Genomic DNA, 23,442 nt, shown 5'->3' with positions numbered 1-23,442 from the left:
TCCTTATACAGTCCTCAGCACCGGTCTAGACTACTCCTGAGTCTATTATCATGCTGACTCACCTTCCTCTGTCCTAATTTCCAATCTGGAACCACTATCCTCCTCCTTTTCCAAGGAGACTGAAAACATGCCTGCGCATCATCCAACATTGTCATAACCTCAATGGGTATCCAACCCATATGTGCTTCCATATATCTGGTACAATCCCGGTGCTTACTACCAATAGCTGGAACACTTTCGATCATCCATTTACTCTGCTGCCTTCCTTTCAGAAGACCCACACTCCTTCTAGAGCTACATACCTTTCCTTTCCAGGAAGTCTACTCAACAAACCTTACCGCACCTATAAGTGACACTGAGCTAAACTCCACTCTACAGTAACCATGTAGATCAACTGCTATTCTCGAACTCTCATATACTCTGAATCCGAGCACATAATGAACTAGGCCCACGCACGGCCTCCAGCCAACTCCATCATCATGATCAATACTTGGGGCCAAACCTTATCGATTGCTATTTCATGGCGACATACTCACTCATTCTCTGCATACAGGTCTACTAACACACACAGGGTCTTCAGCATGACTGGACCACCTTACCAGGCCTTCAACCTATTTGGACCACCTCAGAACCTTCTGCATGTCTGGACCGCCCTTCTGGGCCTTCAGCCTTTCTGAACCGTTCTTCGAGCCTTCGGCCTGACTGGTACGCCCACCGGCCTTCAATCTATCCGGACCGCTCAAAATTTCCGTACATCACCCTGAACCATTCTTTCTAGGAATCTCTCCCATGCTTATTGTTCTCGCCCTCTTGGGGTTCCAAACTCCATCTCTATTCCATATAATCACATTCCGACCTAACCCTAGGCCTCACAACAATCAATCACTTTCTCTGAAAAGCATGGTCTGATCCCTTCCCCACGTGTTTATCACCACATGTTCGGCTAAAACAATGATGGATCCAACATTTTAATTAAAACACCCATTCGGATCCACTCTCTGTCCCCAACTGGAGTATTACCCGATTCAAGAAGATGAAACCTCGGAGACACTCTGAACTGATGAGATCACCAAGATCTTTTGAACTTCGTCCGACCACTAATGAAAACTTCCGATCAACCAAGATACACCGGAGTCCTCAGCCTACTCTAGCAGCATGCTCAATACGTGGAACAGACCTAGTGAGTGCTAAAGTGTAGCAGCCTACTCAATACCCGAACATAGATCTACAAACATAAACAGAGTCTTCAGCATGACTGGACCGCCCTACCAGGCCTTCAGTCGATCGTCCGCCTTCTAGGAAATCCGAGGTCTGTTCCCTGGCCCACGTGTCTACCATACATGCTAAATAACCGGCACTCCCGTGTTGAATGTACTGTTGAGCCCTGGCATCTAACAAAACCCTCAGAGTCGAGCACACCCTCGACTGAAAACTCGAATTGAACTCGATTCTTGACTAGGACCCCAACCTGGTTCCACGGCTTCTGTTATCAAGCATCTAGAAGACGTGTTCTTATGCTGGGGAGTTTTGTCTACCCCCCCCCCCCCCCCCCAATCAACACAACCCTCAAACTAAGTAGCCAATAGGGACTCCATTCTCCCTGTCGGGTTGTGAAACTTATCCCTGTTTCAAAACCCTTCCCACTTCAGCATCTCGGGGTGACACTCCCCCAATTAGATTCAACTAAGCCTTCATAATACATGATAATTGGAGGATTCTCATTCCTCCTCACTTCCCAACAATTTATCCGATGACAACCAACATTTTCCCACTAGGGTTCCATTGCTAGCTAGACCCGACTCATCACACACTTTTAAGAACCAGACGGTCGCTTCCTGAATCCCAGTGAAACCGACAACCCCTAATGCATGAATGACACCACACTCACGTCCTGAAGACCACAAGATAGATGCTCCAACTAATACCTTGGCAACGAGTTACTTCTCTGGGCGCTTTAGTCTGTCAATCATTAACGGTTGATAACCACTGAATCCTGACAATGATGAATAACCCTTTTGTGGGACCCCATCCGCAGGCCTCCCACATAAAACCCCTTTTCCAAAGGTGTTCCAAACAAGCTTCCCGCTCTCAGGCTTTAGAAATCATTCTCTTCAGGGTTCACACCCTGACTCACTCGCCAGTTCAAACACCCACAACTGAAGGTAGCAGCTGAAACAATCTCTATCCTAAACCGGGCTACAAACCACTCCCAATACATAGTCTACAGTCCCAAAAGTGCAATAGATCGCACAATCAATCCTTTCCATATGATATAAGACATCCAAGGAAAACCGGACCTCACAAACACTTATGCCACACCGACCGTCCTGAGCTCACTGGCGCTGAAATAATGTTGCCTGTTCCTACAACCAACTGACCCTGAGCTGGAATACAACTGATCCTGGGGTCACAAGCCTGCTCACTCCTTCGAGCTCGGAAACTGAGAGGGCGCAATCCTTTCCCTACAAACGACGGTCCAATCCATCAATTTAACCATTTCACTTCCAGCTGCAAAACCCCAGCTGAACATAATCATCACCCCTTTCCGGAGTTTCCCGGCCTCGAGCAAAACCCCCGAGCCTCAAATCTATAACTTTCGTGCTAACCTCTCCTGCTCCACCCGCAGAATATAACGAGTACCGATCATATTCCTGATCCCAAATAACTGCAACACTCTGCTCATCAGAATATGTCCCAGAACTAGGAAGCTCGACCAACTCCTTCCTTTGTCGTCGTTACAGCTGCCAAAGCTGTCGCGACAACCGTCTCAGTAATGTCTACATGACGCTCGACATAATACTCAACCATGGCGGTCTTGAAAAACCCAATCATCTTTGGAATTTATCCCTGAACAATCTCGATCATCTCCCCCCGGAGGATCCCCCAGACACGATCCCCTGACAATGCTGGCCTATCCTGGCTGCCAGCTCCCGATCCTAACCTGGATCCGGTCACAAGATGTCTCGTGACCACCATTCTGGCAATACACCAAAAGATCTTTAATAGCCTATATAATGACAGGGAAACAACTCCAAAACCCAACCCTAGGGGTTGTGACTTCCTTGCCATGCGTATGGGTCCTGTGCTTTCAGTAGTACGGGCCCATACTACCTTCCACACCTACCCATATTTGTTTCAAGTATCATCACAACACCCTAACAATATACATAAATATAGCGAGCGCTTAAATCCTCACTCCTAGAGGAATGCTAAACATCTCATAGTTGGCCTCCCGGCCTCTCACTACCCACCCAATCCATAAAACTTCCACCAACCCTGTAGCATTAGTGTAGACTAGCCACACATAACGCTGGACCCGATAGACTTTCGAATATCTAATCCTAACCTAAGGTCGAATCAAGCATTCTCAGGCTATAAGATCTTGATTATGCACAACTGTGATGCATACACTAAACAAATACAGTAAGGATGTCAATCTCATATAAGGAAAACCCTAGGCTAATAGGAATCATGAAATTAGGCAATTCTATCATGCAATTCCTAAAGATCCCTAGCATAGTAGCATGTTGTTCTAACATATCACAATATCAAATAACAATATGGTATTTTGGGGTCTACTTACTGGCTCCGGTTGATCGTACACTTCGCATCCTCTTTTAATTATTTTGAAAACCATTTTAGAATTCACTTTGAAAACCTTTCCTTGATTTGAGACTGGAGTCATGCGAATGTTCCTCCAATTCACTCAAACCAAGGCTCTGATACCAACTTGTAGCGGCCATAAAATTTGAGCCAAATTAAAACATTTTATCTCATTCAAAAACCATTGAGTTCATACATCTTGTTTTCAAAATAGTTTAAACATCAGAGTATCCCCCAGAACCATATCACATAAATCATAAAACATGAGGAGCGGTACGATCACGCCTTCGCCTTGCCACGCTCTCCTGAAGTACCTGAAACTAAACACTGAACTGTAAGCCCGAAAGCTTAGTGAGTTACCCCCAAAATACCAACCACATATAACCATACTCATATTATATCACAATACAGAACAGTCATGCACATCAGGTCTACTGTGTGACTGGTCCGCCTGTACTGGGCCTTCAGTCCACCTGATCCACCCTTCGAGTCTAGCCATGTACATCGAGTCTACAGTATGACTGGTCCGCCCACACCGGGCCTTCAGTCAACCTGGTCCACTCCCCGAGCCTCGGCACGTCTGGTCCGCCCTCTTGGGGCCTTCAGCCTATCCGGACCGCTCGCTGGGCCTGCGTATTATCCGGTCCGCCCTGGGTATGTTGGCCTACAGCACAAAGTAGGACCCACCTCAACACAACCCCTGTCAATCAACCATGTGCACATAAAACAATTAAATCACATAAAAAATCCTTAACCAGACAAACAGTCTAACATATCACATGGCATATCAACATCCTAACTAGGATTCCGACCTAACCGGTCACTAGCATAATGTGACATCCCCAAAATCTCGGCCAGAAAAGACCGATTTTCATTTATGCTTTTAAAATAATTTTAGAGTAAATCTTTTTGATTTGAAAAAGTTGCGGAATTTGTTCCCAAAAACAAAGTATGATAAAATAATATTTACCAAAGCATTTCATAAAGAAATGTATTTTCATTATATAATCAAAACTCGGGATGTCATGTTCCGATACAGACCATAAAGCATAAACGATAACATTACAAGTCATTCAACAAATATATACATATACAGACTTGTAAACAAAACCACATTCATCCATCTTATGTCCTTGCGCCACTTCCTGTAATACAAATAAAACTGAGTGGGTCAGGCTTGGGAGCCTCCACTGTAACGCCCGTAGATTAGGGCTAGTCAATTTAGAGACGATAAGCATAAAAAATGATTTTTGATGGAAGATTATTTAGAAGTATTAATCTTAACCAAGTTGTAGTATATGTCACAAGGTTTCCGTGCATATAAAGAACGCCGAAATCCGAGTTATAACGAAGAAGTTATGACCTGTCGAAGCTTCGCAACAGAACCGTCACGACACAACGTGACGTAAATAGTGAATTTATGTTAGAGCGATATTTATCCAAAAAAAATCTAAATGAGAATTGAAGATCTCATCGATAGTAGTCCAACAATAAAAAGACAGACGAAAACGGAGTTCAGATGAAGGAGTTATGAGTTTATAACAGAGTTTTCATGTCCCGACCTACTAAAAATAATATATAAGTAATATAATTATAATATATTAAAAATAAAGTCAAAATTGCCAATGGAGTCTAAACGAGAGTTGTAGAGCATAATCTCACCTTCGCGTCGATATAAATAACGTCGAAAACGGAGTTCGTATGCGAAAGTTATGAGTTTCTGAAGTTCGGGGCGCGAAACCCCAAAAACGTCAGAGACCACGACGTGGCAAGTCTCCTGACACCTTCGGGAGTCCCCCAGATGCAACTTGGGATGACGCATGCAATGACGATCAAGCCCACGATGTGGCAAAAGGATCCCACGACGTGGCAAGGGCCAAAATTGCCCTATAAATAGATTTGAAGGGCCAGCCGACTATGGTTGCTCCATCCCTTCTCTCCCACTCCCGATACACCCTCTAAGCCCTATTATAACCCCCCGAAGCCCCGGTATCAACCCCGAGGCCCGAAGCAAGTCCCGAAGCACCGAAGATCCCGAGAAGAAAAGAGTTTCCGAGCCGAAGCTCTGCACGCGAGAAACCCGGTGTGTGAAGTGATCCCGGTTTCACCGAAGAATACTACTTCTACAAGCCGTAGTGCTGTCCGATCATCTTCTGATCAAGTGAGTGTATACTACCTTTCATAAACACGATTATAATACAAGTATTGTTTGAATGTATTAAGTATATGTTTGGTGTGAGTGTATAGTCACTTTCGTCTTACACATAGATATGAAGTATTTTATAAAATACGTGTTATGTGTATATATATAGTTGTTTATATGTGTGAGTGTGTGGTCACTTTCTTCTAACACATAAATATTAAGTATTTGCTATGAAATACATGCTATGTGTTTATATATTGTTGTTTATTTGAGATGTTGGTGGAATACATGAACTATATAGGTTTTAATGAGTTAAACTGTATATTTATTTTGTAACTACAAATATGTTGGGTAGGACATGGGTAGATGAGATCCGTGAGTATGGATTAGGGGAAAAGGTTAGTTATAGATCCAGGAGTATGGATCAGACCAATAGGTAAACTTGTTATTAATCCGAGAGTATTGATCAGACCAATAGGTAATTGTCCCTAGTCCGGGAGTATGGATTGGGCACAGTTTTAGATCCGGGAGTATGGATTAGACCAATAGGTAAACTTGTTATTAATCCAGGAGTATGGATTAAGACATAGTCGAGAATATGGAATAGGAAAAGAGATAAACTTGTTATTAATCCGGGAGTATGGATTAAGACATAGTTAATTGTCCCTAGTCCGAGAGTATGGATTAGGCACAGTTTAGATCCGGGAGTATGGATCAAAGCAGGATTTAGGTATGGTAAATTGTCCGAAGTCCGGGAGTATGGATTGGGCACAGTTTTAGATCCGAGAGTATGGATCAGACCAATAGGTAAACTTGTTATTAATCCGGGAGTATGGATTAAGACATAGTTAATTGTCCCTAGTCCGGGAGTATGGATTGGGCACAGTTTTAGATCTGGGAGTATGGATCATACCAAGACATTAGTTTAGATCCGGGAGTATGGATTAGACCAAGAGGTTAGTTTTAGGTCCGAGAGTATGGATCAGGTGGAGAGATTAGTTTAGATCTGTGAGTAGGGATCAGATAAAGAGGAAAAGTTTAGATACGAGAGTTTAGATTGTGTCGTTGTGAGGATCGATGGGGTGGGATAAGAGTTGCTTTTATATGGTGAAATTATATAATTTTGGATGTTCTATATATATTTATATGATATAACATTGTGGAATGAAAACCATATATGCTCACCAGGCTCCCAAGCCTGACCCACTCAGTTTCCTTTGTATCACAGGTATCGATACGAAGATATATTTCACGGAGGGATTAAAGGAGATGTAAAATCTTTAGTGTAAATAATGTAACATCTGTTTATGCTTATGTGTCTGTATCGGAACATGACATCCCGAGATTTTGTTATATAATGAAAATACATTTCTTTAAAGAAATGCTTTGATAAATCTTTATCATATTTTGGGAACAAATTCCGCAACTGTTTTCTTTAAAAGATTACTCTGATTTTAAAAACAAGCATAAACAAATCGGTCTTTTCTGGCCGTGAAATTGGGGATGTCACAGTTGGTATCAGAGCATTAGTTTAAGCGAACTAGGAATTTGTAGGAAATTTCTAGACTTAAACTTAGAATGCTAAGTAATGATTGTGAGGAGTGTGTCTAAAATATGTTAGGTAGTACACCTAAATTGACACAAGCACTAGTTTATTTTAGGAATGATGGCTAAAATGCTTTTATGTGCTAATTGTTTTGTGTGATAACTAAATTGATGCTATTATTTGTTTGGATCTATGGTCTGTTGCCGACCGGATCTGGAAACCTTATGTGTATAGGATTCTAAGCGTATGACTACGATATTAGAACTAGCATGTAAACGTTTTGGAGTGATTAGGAGGTTTATACGTTTATCATAAATAAAGCTTTCTTATCTTAAAATTCTCGCCTGGTACACCGAACGTCTGCTTGGGTGCACGAAAGGTCATGGTGAAGACTCATAGATAATTGAGTAAATGGAGGAAATGAAGAAGGCTTAGGATAATGGATGATGCCTATCAGAAGATATCGTAAGAGTGGTATCCTACCTTTAGAGTATGTATTATGAAATAACAGTACGTTTAGAGGAGTACGGTACGTCTGAAGTACACCTTCGATTGGCAAGATGATGGAACGATTGATGAAATTCTTGAAGTTGTCTCATCGTCTGAATTTCCATCACCAACTGAGTTGAAGTAGAATTGATGATTGAAGATACGTAATGAAGAAGTCCGAGTAGAGTCTAGGGAAAATGTTTATGATTATCTAGACACATTCGTATGTGTTAAATTGTTTTGTGATTTTCTTGTATGGTGACTAGGTCGACTGCGAGACAATACTTGGGACGAGTATGAGTAGGTGTGAAAGGTAGTAGATGCATATACTACCTAAAGCACAGGACTCGCACTTGGATCAGGGAAAGTCACAAGGTTACCAAGAAGCTAGTAATTGATTCCGTTTTGTTCATGTGTGTCATTACCCTTGTTTCGGTAGTGACTAGTAAGATGGTTGTTATTCCGACCCTAGTGGTCATATCAAATTGAGTCCGACTACGATTAGTTTGTTATGTGGTTCAGAGAACCGAGTTCAAGGTAGCATCTGACTCAAGTCAGAAGATTGAAATCAATGCGGTCGATAACATCGTGCTCGTTGTTAAGGAAGCTTGTAGCTAGAAATGCTACATGTAAAAATGTGATTATATCACATTAGAATATGAAGGAAGGTATATTCCATTCTGGAATTTGACTCTAAGAGACTTGAGTCTAAGCGTTGCATCATACGATGAGAGGTCATTAGAACATAACCTATCGGTCTATTGCAATAGATGAATGAAAGTACGTATCCTAAGAAGAAGAAGGAGTCACACTAAGGATTTATTTTTGTAACTCGAAGGTTATGATTAAAAGTCCAACATAGTAAGAAGAGCAGATGAAGGACTGAGCATCATGGTTATTACTTAGGATGGAGAGATAGCGTATGGAGTTAGTATACGAATTCTGTTTCGTTGATGATTCCGGAACGTAATCATCCTAAGGGGGAGATAATTGTAACGCCCGTAGATTAGGGCTAGTTAATTTAGACACGATAAGCATCAAAAATGACTTTTTGATGGAAGATTATTTAGAAGTATTAATCTTAACCAAGTTGTAGTATATGTCACAAGGTTTCCGTGCATATAAGGAACGCCGAAATCCGAGTTATAACGAAGAAGTTATGACCTGCCGAAGTTTCACGACAGAACCGTCACGACACAACGTGACGTAAATAGTGAATTTATGTTAGAGCGATATTTATCCAAAAAAAAATCTAAATGAGAATTGAAGATCTCATCGATAGTAGTCCAACAATAAAAAGACAGATGAAAACAGAGTTCAGATGAAGGAGTTATGAGTTTATAACAGAGTTTTCATGTCCCGACCTACTAAAAATAATATATAAGTAATATAATTATAATATATTAAAAATAAATTCAAAATTAGCCAATGGATTCTAAAGGAGAGTTGTAGAGCATAATCTCACCTTCGCGTCGATAAAAAGAACGTCGAAAACGGAGTTCGTATGCGAAAGTTATGAATTTCTGAAGTTCGGGGCGCGAAACCCCAAAAACGTCAGAGACCACGACGTGGCAAGTCTCCTGACACCTTCGGGAGTCCCCCAGATGCAACTTGGGATGACGCATGCAGTGACGATCAAGCCTACGACGTGGCAAGGGCCAAAATTTCCCTATAAATAGATTTGAAGGGCCAGCCGACTATGGTTGCTCCATCCCTTCTCTCCCACTCCTGATACATCCTCTAAGCCCTATTTTAACCCCCCGAAGCCCCGGTATCAACCCCGAGGCCCGAAGCAAGTCCCGAAGCACCGAAGATCCCGAGAAGAAAAGAGTTTCCAAGCCGAAGCTCTGCCCGCGAGAAACCCAGTGTGTGAAGTGATCCCGGTTTCACCGAAGAATACTACTTCTACAAGCCGTAGTGCTGTCCGATCATCTTCTGATCAAGTGAGTGTATACTACCTTTCATAAACACGATTATAATACAAGTATTGTTAGAATGTATTAAGTATATGTTTGGTGTGAGTGTATAGTCACTTTCGTCTTACACATAGATATGAAGTATTTTATAAAATACGTGCTATGTGTATATATATATATATATATATATATATATATATAGTTGTTTATATGTGTGAGTGTGTGGTCACTTTCTTCTAACACATAAATATTAAGTATTTGCTATGAAATACGTGCTATGTGTTTATATATTGTTGTTTATTTGAGATGTTGGTGGAATACATGAACTATATAGGTTTTAATGAGTTAAACTGTATATTTATTTTGTAACTACAAATATGTTGGGTAGGACATGGGTAGATGAGATCCGTGAGTATGGATTAGGGGAAAAGGTTAGTTATAGATCCGGGAGTATGGATCAGACCAATAGGTAAACTTGTTATTAATCCGAGAGTATTGATCAGACCAATAGGTAATTGTCCCTAGTCCGGGAGTATGGATTGGGCACAGTTTTAGATCCGGGAGTATGGATTAGACCAATAGGTAAACTTGTTATTAATCCAGGAGTATGGATTAAGACATAGTCGAGAATATGGAATAGGAAAATAGATAAACTTGTTATTAATCCGGGAGTATGGATTAAGACATAGTTAATTGTCCCTAGTCCGAGAGTATGGATTAGGCACAGTTTAGATCCGGGAGTATGGATCAAAGCAGGATTTAGGTATGGTAAATTGTCCGAAGTCCGGGAGTATGGATTGGGCACAGTTTTAGATCCGAGAGTATGGATCAGACCAATAGGTAAACTTGTTATTAATCCGGGAGTATGGATTAAGACATAGTTAATTGTCCCTAGTCCGGGAGTATGAATTGGGCACAGTTTTAGATCTGGGAGTATGGATCATACCAAGACATTAGTTTAGATCCGGGAGTATGGATTAGACCAAGAGGTTAGTTTTAGGTCCGAGAGTATGGATCAGGTGGAGAGATTAGTTTAGATCTGTGAGTAGGGATCAGATAAAGAGGAAAAGTTTAGATACGAGAGTTTAGATCGTGTCGTTGTGAGGATCGATGGGGTGGGATAAGAGTTGCTTTTATATGGTGAAATTATATAATTTTGGATGTTCTATATATATTTATATGATATAACATTGTAGAATGAAAACCCTATATGCTCACCAGGCTCCCAAGCCTGACCCACTCAGTTTCCTTTGTATCACAGGTATCGATACGAAGATATATTTCATGGAGGGATTAAAGGAGATGTAAAATCTTTAGTGTATATAATGTAACATCTGTTTATGCTTATGTGTCTATATCGGAACATGACATCCCGAGATTTTGTTATATAAGAAAAATATATTTCTTTAAAGAAATGCTTTGATAAATCTTTATCATATTTTGGGAACAAATTCCGCAACTGTTTTTTTTAAAAGATTACTCTGATTTTAAAAACAAGCATAAACAAATCGGTCTTTTCTGGCCGTGAAATTGGGGATGTCACATCCACCAACCACAATAACCCAATTACCCATTCCCGTTATTTTCACTTTACGTCCCTAAAATAACTAACACAAGGGACCTAGTCTTAGAATATTTCATTGGGGCGACAACACATGCTTCGGGGGTTCCTCAGCAATATAAGTCAAATAAGGCAACCATGAGGGGGATGGAGTACAACGAATGAACACCCAAGTTCATTAACACCTACAGCTGGCGAGCCTGCTAGCGTTCCATAGTACTGTCTAGAAAAGTCTATGGTCGTCATCTAAACTCCGCTAGATGACTGAATCAAAAACAACATCGAGGCCTCTCATCTGTTTATCACACGTCAACTATCTACCCATGTTCTACCCGACATATTAGTAGATAAAATTATATATTTTTATACATAGTTTTAAAACCTGTATAACATTCTCATTCAATACATATTCCAAAACAACAGATGAGACAGAAACACATAGCACGTATTTCATAGAGAATAAATCATATCATTGAGATAGAAGAAAGTGAATATACATTCACACATATAACACAAAATATACACATAACACGTATTTCGTATAAAATACTTCATAATTATGCGTTAGAAGAAAGTAACCACACACTCACTTGATCAGAAGATGATCAGACAACACTACGACTTGTAGAAGTAGTATTCTTCGGCAGATCTGGAAGATCTTCACAAAAACCGGACTCATCGCGGGCAGAGCTTCGGCTTGGGAATCACACTTCTCGGGATCTTCGGGGCTTTGGAACTTGCTTCGGGACTCAGGAATGATACCGGGGCTTCAGGATAATTCTTGCACGAAAAACGATGCAAAAACGCGAGAAAAAGGGAAGAAATGAGCAAAGAACTCGGCTGCCCTCGACATCCTTTTATAGGGGCTGGAACTTCGAATTACACAGTGCGTAATCTGAAATTACACTGGGCGTAATGAGGATCAGCTCGCTAACTCCCCCCCTTGGATAATATCGGATAATTTATATTTAAATTAAATATCGAAAATATTTAATAAACTTCAAAAATTCATATCTTCCTCATACGAACTCTGTTTTCGACGTTCTTTATATCCACACGTAGGTGAGACTACGCTCTACAACTTTCGTTTAGACTCGGTCGGCTAATTTTGACTTTATTTTTATTATTTATTTTTAGTAGGCCGGGACAGGGAAACTCCGTTATAAATTCATAACTTCTTCATCCGACGTCCGTTTTCGCCTATCTTTTTATCGTTTTACTACTATTAACGAGACCTTCGATTCTCGTTTAGATTGTTTCGGCTAAAAACCGCTCGGTCTCAAATCGAGTATTCGGGCTGCATACTGCTAAGTCGAAACTTAGAAAAATCATAACTTCCTCATACGAAGTCAGATTTGGGCGTTCTTTTTATGCACACTCTCAGTTTAAAAAATTATACGACTTTCGTTTAGATCACTAAGGCTAAATATCGCTCTAACGTAAATTTCACTTTTTACGTCATTCAGCGTTGCCGGTTCTGTCGCGAAACTTCGACAGGTCATAACTTCTTCGTTATAACTCGGATTTCGGCATTCTTTATATCTTCGGAATCCTTGTTTCGACCACTACATCTTTATGCAAAGATATCGGGATTATCTCATACTTTAATTTTGACGCTTATTTTATTCTTAATTCGTTAAATTATAATAATTAAGAAAATAAACACATAATTCACATAATTCACATAATACTCAAATATTTCATCATTAATACTTCAAAAAGAGTTACAAGGGTTAACCTAGACTATTACATCAACAATAATGCCTAGCCTGGAAACGTGGGCGTTACACATAACATTACCCTATATACCGGGTACCGACCTTATCCAGGTCACTAACATAACATTACCCTAAATACCGGGTGTCGACCTTAACCAGGCCACTAATATAACATTAGCCTAAATACCGGGTACCGACCTTAACCAGGTCACTAACATAACACCATCCTAAATACCAAGATGTAGATCTAGCAAAGCAATAACATAACAACAATACCCGTATTTCCATCCGATAAAGGGCCGGCCTTGGTGCCGTAGACCCATTCGATATAGTGAGGATAACTCACCTGCAATTGCCGACCGAAGAGATAAGACCAAGCTGCTCCGACCATCGGCACGAACTTCACCACAGAGCACTACCAAAGAACCAATTCCATAAATACCAGAATTACCAAAATACCCTTGGAAGTCAAACTGGTCAACTCTTGGTCAAAGTCAAAGTCCTCAGTCAAAGTCAACCTTCCTGGTTGATTCTACTCGCTGAGTTTCCATTCCCAAAAAACACTCATAACACAACTCAACTCGCCAAGTCGCCCCGAGACTCGTTGAGTTGAACGATCTCAGAATTCCATCCTGTCCAACTCACCGAGTCACCAACCGACTCACTAATCCAAAGTTTATACCAAAAGAGGTTGGTTTTGCGACCAGACTCGCCGAGTCCAAGAACAGACTCGCCGAGTCCAAGGCAATCTTCAACAGACTCACCGAGTCCATACACATGTTCATACAACTCGTCGAGTACACCCATGTGACTCGCCGAGTCCCTTCAGTTTTCAATCTATACATAGGCTTTTCGAGTCATGCAGGAGCTTTAACCCATAGATCCACACTTCTACAGCCTAACCCTCACATAAAGTTGCAAACTTTACGTGAAGCCAAGTATATATAAGCCCAAAACACTCTAGGGCTTGGGTTTGTGACAAAGAGGCTTCACCAATAACTCTTAGACAGAAACTTTATGACATTATGGACCATCACAAGCCTATATCTGAAGTAGCAACCTCAAATCTAAGCCTCTAACTCGAAATAGCTCTTATTCATACCAAAAATGCCCCAAATCTCACATGATAATAGATCTAAATGCAAAAGAGTCCAAGCAACATATTATTACCTCCAATATAAGCTCTAACTGAAGTATATCCCGGATCTACACCCCTCCTTGTAGCAAACCTCTTGATCTTCAAACCCCTTACCACCCAAAATCACTTATCAAGGTTCCAAATTGCTTCCAAGGGCTCTCACTCACGATTTAGGGTTTCTGGATCTCAAAAGGGCAGCAAAGAGGCTGGGGGTGGGTTATAATGTGCTTTATATTGGGCACAACCCCCGGGATTAGGGTTTTCTCTCTTCAGCACCAACTCGTCGAGTCCAAGCCGCCGACTCAGCGAGTTGGCCACTTAAACCGCGACAGAATCCCGCTTCGACTCGGCGAGTAAGCGGACCTACTCGTCGAGTCCTTTTCCTAAATTTAAACTTTTGTCCCTTCATTGAACATTAGAAATTTGGGGTGTTACACGTGTGTGTAGTTGTATCCCCCCCTTTAAAAGTGTATAAAAGCATTTACAAAACATTTGAAAACGTAGTTATAGGGGTATGAACTCACTTGATAGATTGAAGAAGGTGAGACGAAAACCGAGCAGAACTTTGACAGCAGAAAGCGGATTTCTCGGGATTTTCGGGAACGTAAAACTTCCTTTGGGACTTGGGTATGAAAACCGGGACATCAGGATATTCCTTGCATGCAAAACGGGGTAAAAACTCAAGAGAAGGAGAGAAAATGAGCAATTATGCCCGGAACCCTCGCATCCCTTTTATAGGGGCTGAAAACCCTCGGTACGCGGGGCGTACCTCTGGGTTACGCGGGGCGTACCAGACGTCATGCATGACGCACTTCGGATGGGAGGTCCGATGGGAGAGCCTGTTGGCCGATGGGACGAGGCTCCTATCCTCTGGTATGCGGGGAGTAACACATTACGTGGGGCGTAATGTGATTTTTCCAACTTCTAAATTGCGTAACTTTTACGTACGAGCTCTGTTTTTCACGTTCTTTATATCCACACGTATGTGAGAATGTACTCTACAACTTTTATTTAGACTCTGTCGACAAATTTTGACTTTATTTTTAATATATCATTTTTAACAGGGCGGGACACGAAAGTCCGTTTAAAATCCATAACTTCTTCATCCGGTGTCCGTTTTCGTCAGACTTTTTACGTTGCACTACTATTGTTGAGATCTTTGATTCTCATTTAGGTTGTTTTGGCTAAAAATCACTTGATCTCTATTTCGAGTTTTTAGCTATCTACTGCTATCCCGAAACTTCGAAAAATCATAACTTCCTCATACGAAGTCAGATTTGGGCGTTCTTTTTATGTATGTTCATGGTTCAATGATATCTATGACTTTTATTTAGATACCTAAGGCTAATAAGTATTTTATTGAAATTTCTTGTTTTAAGTTTAACTGTATTGACGGTTTTTGCTGTAAATCTTAGGTTGGTCATAACGTCTTCGTTATAACTCGGATTTTAGTGTTCTTTATATTTCTAAAACCTTGGACGCGATACCTTCATTTATGAAATCCAGTAGATGACTTTTGAACATTTTATTTTTGACGATAATTTCATTATATCAAAAGAGATTACAATTCTTGACTTTTTAGGTCATTACATTGATTCGAAATATCGGGTTGTCACATCCGGTCACACATAAATTACCACACACGTAAGTATAGTGAGAAGACTCATCTCAGATGATGAACAGATCCTAACATTGTTGCTGCTGCACACCGACCCCAAACACTGAGCCAAACCCACAACTAAAATCGATTAGGATCTAAGACCAAGTCCAAGCATTAAGTCTAAAGATGGCCCACTAATCTGGCCCATAAATAGCCCAAGATCATTGGGCCCACTAAGGCCCAATACTAAATGGGCCCACCAAGGCCCAACCCTAAGTTTAGGTCCAAAGTGGCAAGCCCAACACAAGGGTCCAAGACTTATATATTCCTCTAACCAATATCCTCAATACAGCAAGCCCAAAACCAAGACTCCAACACTTAAGGCCCAAAACGAGATTTATCTCAAAAAGCCCACAACGAGCTTACGTGGGGCGTACCTCTCTTGGTACGCTCAACGTACACGCAAATCATGATTAAGGGAACTCTATTAGTGTGTGGGACATATAGAGCCTTACGCGGGCGTAACTACTTAGGTCCAAAACTCGATTTTTGACTTAATCACTTCAGCTCATTGCATCCAACCCTCAGGGAAGCTTCATTACAAGCCCTTAACTGATAAAGTTGGTGGTTTTATTAGTTTGTATGTCTTAATGGGACCCAACTTCCAAAAATAACCATCAAGACTCACATTAAGCCCCTTAACACATGCATGGGTGACTCTAATCCCTAAAGATGTCAACTTTAAGGATCTTAAACCTCAGAAATGCCAAGAGAGACAACTCAAAGCTCTTGAATTGATAATAACCACTAGATCCCACTCATGAGATCAAAAAGAGGACAAATCTTACATAACCATATATCTAGACTTCTAAAGAGCAAGTTCAGATATTTATACCTCAAATGAGTTGGGAATGGAGTAGAGAGTCTAGATCTAAAAGCCTTCCCTTGAACTCCAAACTTGCACCAACCACCTTCTTCAAGAACAAGCACCAAAATACACCAAAGGCACAAAAATAAGCTCACAACACTCTTAGGAAGGTTTTCGGAAATGGATCTCAAGGACATTGGAGGCTAAGAAAATGAAAGAGCCTTGATCTCATAAGGATGTTTAAATAGTGCCCAAACCCTAAAAATTAAGGGTTTACACTCTGCTCATTACGCTGGGCGTACTCACCATGCATGTGCCCTTCTCCATGCACGCATAGGACTGAATCGCAAGCTTATTCCATTAAGGAAAAATTCTGCCAATTATTTCAAATTGCCATAACTTCCTCGTCTTAGGTCCGTTTCCAACGAACTTTATATCTACGGAAAGGTGGCAAGAAGCCCTACGCTTCTAACGACACACCAAATCCTTAAAACTCCTCGAACAAAACCCAAAATCCTTAAAAGACCGAGCCAACACCTTTACCGACACCCTTGGGCTCTAAAGCACAACCCAAACCCTTTTATCACACAACCTACCTTATCCAAATCCAAAAAGGGCCTAAACCTTTCTCCTTTATAGCCTCCAAAACCTTCTCATACCCGGATTACGACCGATGAGCCTTAAATCACAAAACGATCTGAAATAGGATGTTACAAGTTTACCTTTCCAACAACCCCATACAACATCAAAGAGCAAAATACATTGAGGTCAATATCACTTTGTTTATAAAAAAAGGTGCAACAGACTAACGTAGTATACTTCATATGCTCTCTAATCTCCAATATGCCAACATATTACTAAGCATTTACCTACTTTTTTTTTCAAATGACATAAACAATTTTGAGTGATCGTTCTTGACCTCACAAGGACGTATTGATATACATATTGTGTATTGTATACTAGGGATGAAAGTGGGTCCAAACCCGAACCGGATGGACCTGGAAAACACAGTACTGGTTAACGGGATTTTATAGAACCGGAAACCGAACCGATATATAGAAACCGATTCCGGTTTAGTTCCAGGTACGGTACCGAGTAAAGTGGGTCTAAAAACGAAAAATCCGGAAATATCAAAGTGAGTAAGGTGGAACCCGGTAAAATGAGTTTAGAACCGGAAAAACCGATTTTTTTTTTGTAATTACCTCAATCACATAATCTTTCAACCGTATTAAAAAAAAATTAATAAACAAAAAATTACAACAAGAATTAAAAATTAATCTAATTTGACATTAAGGGTAGATAAATGACAGACAATAATTTTTTAAAAAATAAGTAATGTAATGATCCATTAATGGATGGTAATTTGTATAATATTACTATGGAAGACATAATGAGAATTGAGAGGTAATTTAAATGTATGTTCATACTTCATATCCACCATTAATTCTTTTTATCTTACCATTCTTATATTAATTCCTTAATACTCGTTCGAATAAACAAGCGAAAGAAGATTCACTGCAGCTAAGAAATATACAATACAATATACCAAAATGAAAAGGAATATATGTATAATTAGTAGATGCTGGTTCTTGTAGTTTTCATTTACAAATATAATATAGACATTTATTTTATTAATTCTCAAAGAAATAATTAATATTTGCGGCAAAGAGATTTTCAATCTTCATGTTATTTATGTGTTTTTTTTTTTCATTAGTACCATATCAAGGCTCTTGTAAACCGTAAATATTACAACCGAATTGAGAAGACGATTACAATACAACAGTAAAGTCAAAGTGGAGTAAAATCAGGAAACATTTTTTTTAGGATGGAGTCATAGACATTGAGAAATTGAGAGTTAAACCTAAACTTGGACCTTGGCCCACTAAACCCGGACTTGGTCCATTAAACCTGGTTCCGGTTTTTTAAACAAAGACGGTTAAAAAACCCGAATTAACTGGACCCATGCTCGAAATATCCGGAACCCGAATAAGAGTAATTTTGAAATCTAATAACCGGAACCCGGATAAGAGTAATTTTGAAATCTAATAACCGGAACCCAGATAAAAGTAATTTTGAAACCCAATACCGATTTCAGTTTCAGTCTGATTCCGATTCCAGTTCAATTTTTCGGTTTTATAACTGAAGCCTATTGTATATCATGCCACTCCTTAGTCTCTGTGTGAGTATATGTATTATCCTTGTTTAAACCTATAACATTGTATATGTATTAAACCCTTTGATAATGCCATGATTAAATTCCCGTGACATCATTTAAGATTATACTGCATACACAAGCTTTATGTTGCCCTAGACCCTAGCCCTAGCCCTACACCCTTCCCTTTGCGCCTGAAGGACCTCAACAAAAATAGAAGGGCCCCGTCAAAAAGACAAACTCCCCTGATTTCTATTTTCAGCCCCAACACTTATCTCCTAACCTTCATCTTTCCCGTGACGAAACCACCTTCAAAAATTCCCCAATTCCCTGTGTATACTTGGAGCAAATGAGCATTGAGTGAGGGGGCCACAGATACTTAAGCCTTAAGGTGTGAGGTTGTCGAACCCATGATTAAGGACCATAAAAGGGTGCGTGCCCCGGTCAGTGTTTACAGCTTGGCAACAATCATGATTCATGAGTGACGATAGCAAATTTCTGTTTTCTCCCCTCAATTTCCACCAATCGCATCTCCGATTTTGTGCTTCACATCTCATTTTTCATCTTTCTTGATGAACAAACCATGCTCGTCTAGCTACTAAGGGTTTGGTTGATTCTTTCCTTTTTCGCTGATTAAGGGTTTGGATGCCTTGAACAAATGGGTGCAGCTGGCTCCAAACTTGAGAAAGCTTTGGGCGACCAATTTCCAGAAGGCGAACGATACTTCGGTCTCGAAAATTTTGGCAATACGTGTTACTGTAACAGTGTCTTGCAGGTAGTCGCTCGCTATTGTTATTTTAAAACATCTCAACCATTAATTTTGATCCAATGTTTTCCTGTTCATGTCATTGAAAGAAATTCGATTTAGTTCTTGAGTTTGGGTGCTTAAAACTCCATATATTTGAGGGTTTCTACTTTCGTATGTGGTGATCTGGTTTTACTTGAATTGATATATATGTTCGCACTTCTGTGTACATTAGGGGAAATAAATCATATGGGCTTTTCTTTTTCATTGGTGACAGGCTCTTTATTTCTGTGTTCCATTTCGTGAGCAATTGCTAGAATATTATTCAAGCAACAAAAGCTTTGCTGATGCAGAAGAAAATCTGTTAACATGCCTAGCAGACTTGTTTACACAGGTAAAACTTTTTACTAGATAACGCTGACATTTCTTTTCTGTTTATCTTCAATTTAGTTTCTTTGTAGTTTGTAGATGGGAATTTAATGTTTTTTTGCTTTGTAGATAACTTCACAAAAGAAGAAAACAGGGGTGATTGCTCCAAAACGCTTTGTACAGAGATTGAAGAAGCAGAATGAGATTTTCCGTAGCTATATGCACCAGGTAAAATATTTTGTAAAGCTATGTTCATGTCAATATACAAATTAGAAGATCTAATAGTATTCTCTCCTTTGTAAAGTTAATTTTGATAGTTACTAGAGTTTACAATCATGGGTGTTATGTGTTTAAATTTAGTATAATCTGATAACTAGTTCAAAAGACTGAGTTCTTTGTACACTTTGGTTAGTGACATTCACATTCACATTCACATCAGTTGCATCTTTGTTCACTGTAGAATGCTGTTTTGTAGCTTCTGTTTTATGCCTCATCATCATATTTATGTACTCTAAAGGTGGAATGAGTCATTACATTCCATGATCATGTAGGAATGGAATGATACCTTATCTTTTCTGAAACTCTTAATTGAAGACATAATCCTATCTCTCCATAGAAGCAGCATTACTCAAGTCCAAAAGGGCCATGAAGGTAGGATCTTGTTGAGTGATAGGGGATGTCTGTGTGACAAAAGTTGCATTTTTTAATTTTTTTTATAGATTCATGTTTTTGTTGCATGTAGATGTATATGGTGATTTACACTCTGTTTGTCTTTGACCATTTTTATTATTATTTATAAATCTGGAATGGATTTGTTGTGGTTAGGATGCCCATGAATTTTTAAATTATCTTTTAAACGAACTTGTGGACATACTGGAGAAAGAATCACGTGCTGCAAAGAGTGATCCAGAATCTTGTTCATCTTCTGAGCAAATTCCTAATGGAATAAAGACTTCTCACATCAATGGTCATGTAAGAGAGCCACTCATCACATGGGTGCACAAGAATTTCCAGGTAACTATTATCATAAGGGTAAAATGGTCATTTACTTTGTGTCCTTAGTCCTTACCCATACACAACAGTTTTAATGGAAAGAAGGGAAGGGCAAAATAAAGAAAAGCACTTGTACTTTGAGACATGTTATGTTATCAATTTAGCCTCGTGAATATTTTGTGTAATGATTATTAAACAAAACCATTATAATACCTTTTCTGATAGTATTTCGAACTAACTATTATTAATTTTTGTCCATTCAGCCATTGAAGTAATAATATTATAATAATAATGATAAAAAAGATAAAGCTGTTGTGTGATTGATTGTTCAGGGTATACTCACAAATGAAACAAGGTGCTTGCGATGTGAGACAGTAACAGCAAGAGATGAAACCTTCCTTGACTTGAGCCTTGATATTGAGCAAAATACCTCAATTACTAGTTGTTTGAAGAACTTCAGTTCCACTGAGACTTTAAACGCTGAGGACAAATTCTTTTGTGATAAATGTTGCAGGTATGTATGCTCTAGGGTATTTACGTCTTTTCATTCATGCCTCCCACCTTTTTATGTGGTGTCGACTTTGGATACTATTTTATACTGTTTCAGCTAACAGTGTTGTTGTACAAAACTTTTTTCAAAGTTCAAAAAGGCAACTTTTAGTACCAGTTTCTTTTCACTGTGAAAAGACTACTACTGTCCTACATCATAAAGGAACCTATTCCATTCCAGTGTTGATCATGTTTTTTGGCTTATTGTTTGACTTTGTTGGCCTTGGATAAGACCTTTCTTTTGGTTTTTGTCTGTGATATGGACAGATTGTCCAAAGAAAAAGACACTCTTGTACATCAGACTTGGACAAAGATTCATCATTCATGTTAATGTAATAAAAATTGCTGTTTTTTCTCCCACCCAAAAAGTTAAAATATGGACTTGCTCTTAATCTTTTGTTTTTGTTTGTACAAAAGACGTAAATGCCCTCCTCATCTCATCATATAAAAAAAAAAAAGTAGCCATAGAAAGCTTTCCCAACCCCTATCTTGTATATAACAAAAGCAAACTTCAACTTTAAGACGCTAATTGTTATTTTGATGAGATTAGAATTGATAAATGATTAAACTTTTTGACAATTAGCTTTTTTGTTTTATCGACATCACTCACACTAAGAGTCACTATGATTGCACTTTTTGGCAATTTACTCTTTTGTTCCAGTGACATCGGTCACACTCATATTTTTATCACACCAAGTTGATGTCACTATTAAAATTTGACAATTTACCTTTTTTGTCCCATTCACATTAGTTACACTCACACTGAGTTTCAGCTGTTGATTTGTACCATTGACTAAAATCTGTTTTTTTACAGTTTGTTTTTTTTTCCCTCACCATCACCCACTGTTTCTTTTTCATAAAACTCCTCTTTTTGCGGAAGATCCAAAAGAAAAAAAACTTCTAAAGTTGGAAGACATTTCTAACCCTCAGCTTTTAAAGTTTGTCCCTTTTTTTTCTGATTTTTTCTTGTTCTTGGTTGATTTTGTTTTGAATTTAAACATGGTCTTTTCAGTCACCGTTACATTTACACGACACACTGAGTTACTACTTTTTGACAGTTACTGACATCAGTCACACTCACATTGATTTGTGCCATTATCCACGTATCTATAGTCAGTCACAGCAAACACAAGAAATAACTAAATCTTTTGTGAACTCTAATGAAGCTTGCAGGAAGCCCAAAAAAGAATGAAGATCAAGAAACCACCGCAAATCCTAGTCATCCATTTAAAAAGATTCAAATACATCGAGCAACTCGGGCGTTACAAAAAGCTCTCATACCGTGTGGTCTTCCCCCTGGAGCTCAAACTAAGCAACACCGTCGAAGACACAGATGCCGAATATTCTCTTTTCGCGGTGGTGGTCCACGTCGGAAGTGGGCCCAACCACGGGCACTACGTGAGCCTCGTGAAAAGCCATAATCATTGGTTGTTTTTTGATGATGAAAATGTGGAAATGATCGATGAGTCAGCTGTGCAAACTTTTTTCGGGTCCGCACAAGAGTATTCCAGCAACACGGATCATGGTTACATCTTGTTTTACGAAAGGGTCGATGTAGGTACCACAAGTTGAAAAGACGGATTTACCCTCCTCCCTTAAGAGGAAATTTTACAATTTTGAACGGATACACTTAACATTTATTTCACTGTCTTTATTATATAGTACATTTTTATTGGACTGGTTCTATTTTTGTAATGTATAACAATGGGTCCGTCCCACAAATGACATGGAGGAGGTAACTTAGTAAGGAAAGTGATTATGTGATCTTATTTGTGAGTTTTCACCGTGTTACTTACTGTTAGCGTAAACATGTACAGACAGTACAACAATGGTGGAAGCTAACTTATATATATGTTCATTTAGCACCAACAGTTGGCGAACATTCAAGAAAGTTGAATGTTGCTTATATAGTAGTTTTAATTTTGTTATTAGTTAACGGTAACTTTGGATTGACGAGTTTAAGAAGATTATCGATGATTTGCCTTGTATGATTGTATTAGGTCATTAAGTTGTAAGAGTGTATAAAACTTGAGGGATTCATGTGACATCTTT

At 39.3% G+C, this 23,442-nt stretch overlaps 1 protein-coding gene across 1 annotated transcript; it reads left to right on the top strand.

Moving 5' to 3' along the window:
• Positions 1–18,964: 18,964 nt before the first annotated feature.
• Positions 18,965–23,159, top strand: LOC111911753 (ubiquitin carboxyl-terminal hydrolase 3). The gene is made up of 6 exons (XM_023907498.3): positions 18,965–19,509; positions 19,757–19,873; positions 19,978–20,076; positions 20,674–20,862; positions 21,174–21,355; positions 22,557–23,159. Exons 1-6 carry the CDS (start codon positions 19,393–19,395, stop codon positions 22,960–22,962), a joined length of 1,110 nt encoding a protein of 369 aa, XP_023763266.1. The 5' UTR covers positions 18,965–19,392; the 3' UTR covers positions 22,963–23,159.
• Positions 23,160–23,442: the final 283 nt, after the last annotated feature.

Source organism: Lactuca sativa, chromosome 5 (genome assembly GCF_002870075.4).
Source record: "Lactuca sativa cultivar Salinas chromosome 5, Lsat_Salinas_v11, whole genome shotgun sequence".
NCBI classification, from domain to species: Eukaryota; Viridiplantae; Streptophyta; class Magnoliopsida; order Asterales; family Asteraceae; genus Lactuca; species Lactuca sativa.
Note: the sequence above shows the minus strand (reverse complement) of the source record. Positions and strands in the feature narration are given on the sequence as shown.

Excerpts from the sequence above, each read along its gene's own strand:
- LOC111911753 (XM_023907498.3), top strand. The coding sequence starts at position 19,393 with ATGGGTGCAGCTGGCTCCAAACTTGAGAAAGCTTTGGGCGACCAATTT. Across the intron at positions 19,510-19,756 it reads ACTGTAACAGTGTCTTGCAG|GCTCTTTATTTCTGTGTTCC; the intron begins GTAGTCGCTCGC and ends CATTGGTGACAG. Across the intron at positions 20,077-20,673 it reads TCCGTAGCTATATGCACCAG|GATGCCCATGAATTTTTAAA; the intron begins GTAAAATATTTT and ends TGTTGTGGTTAG.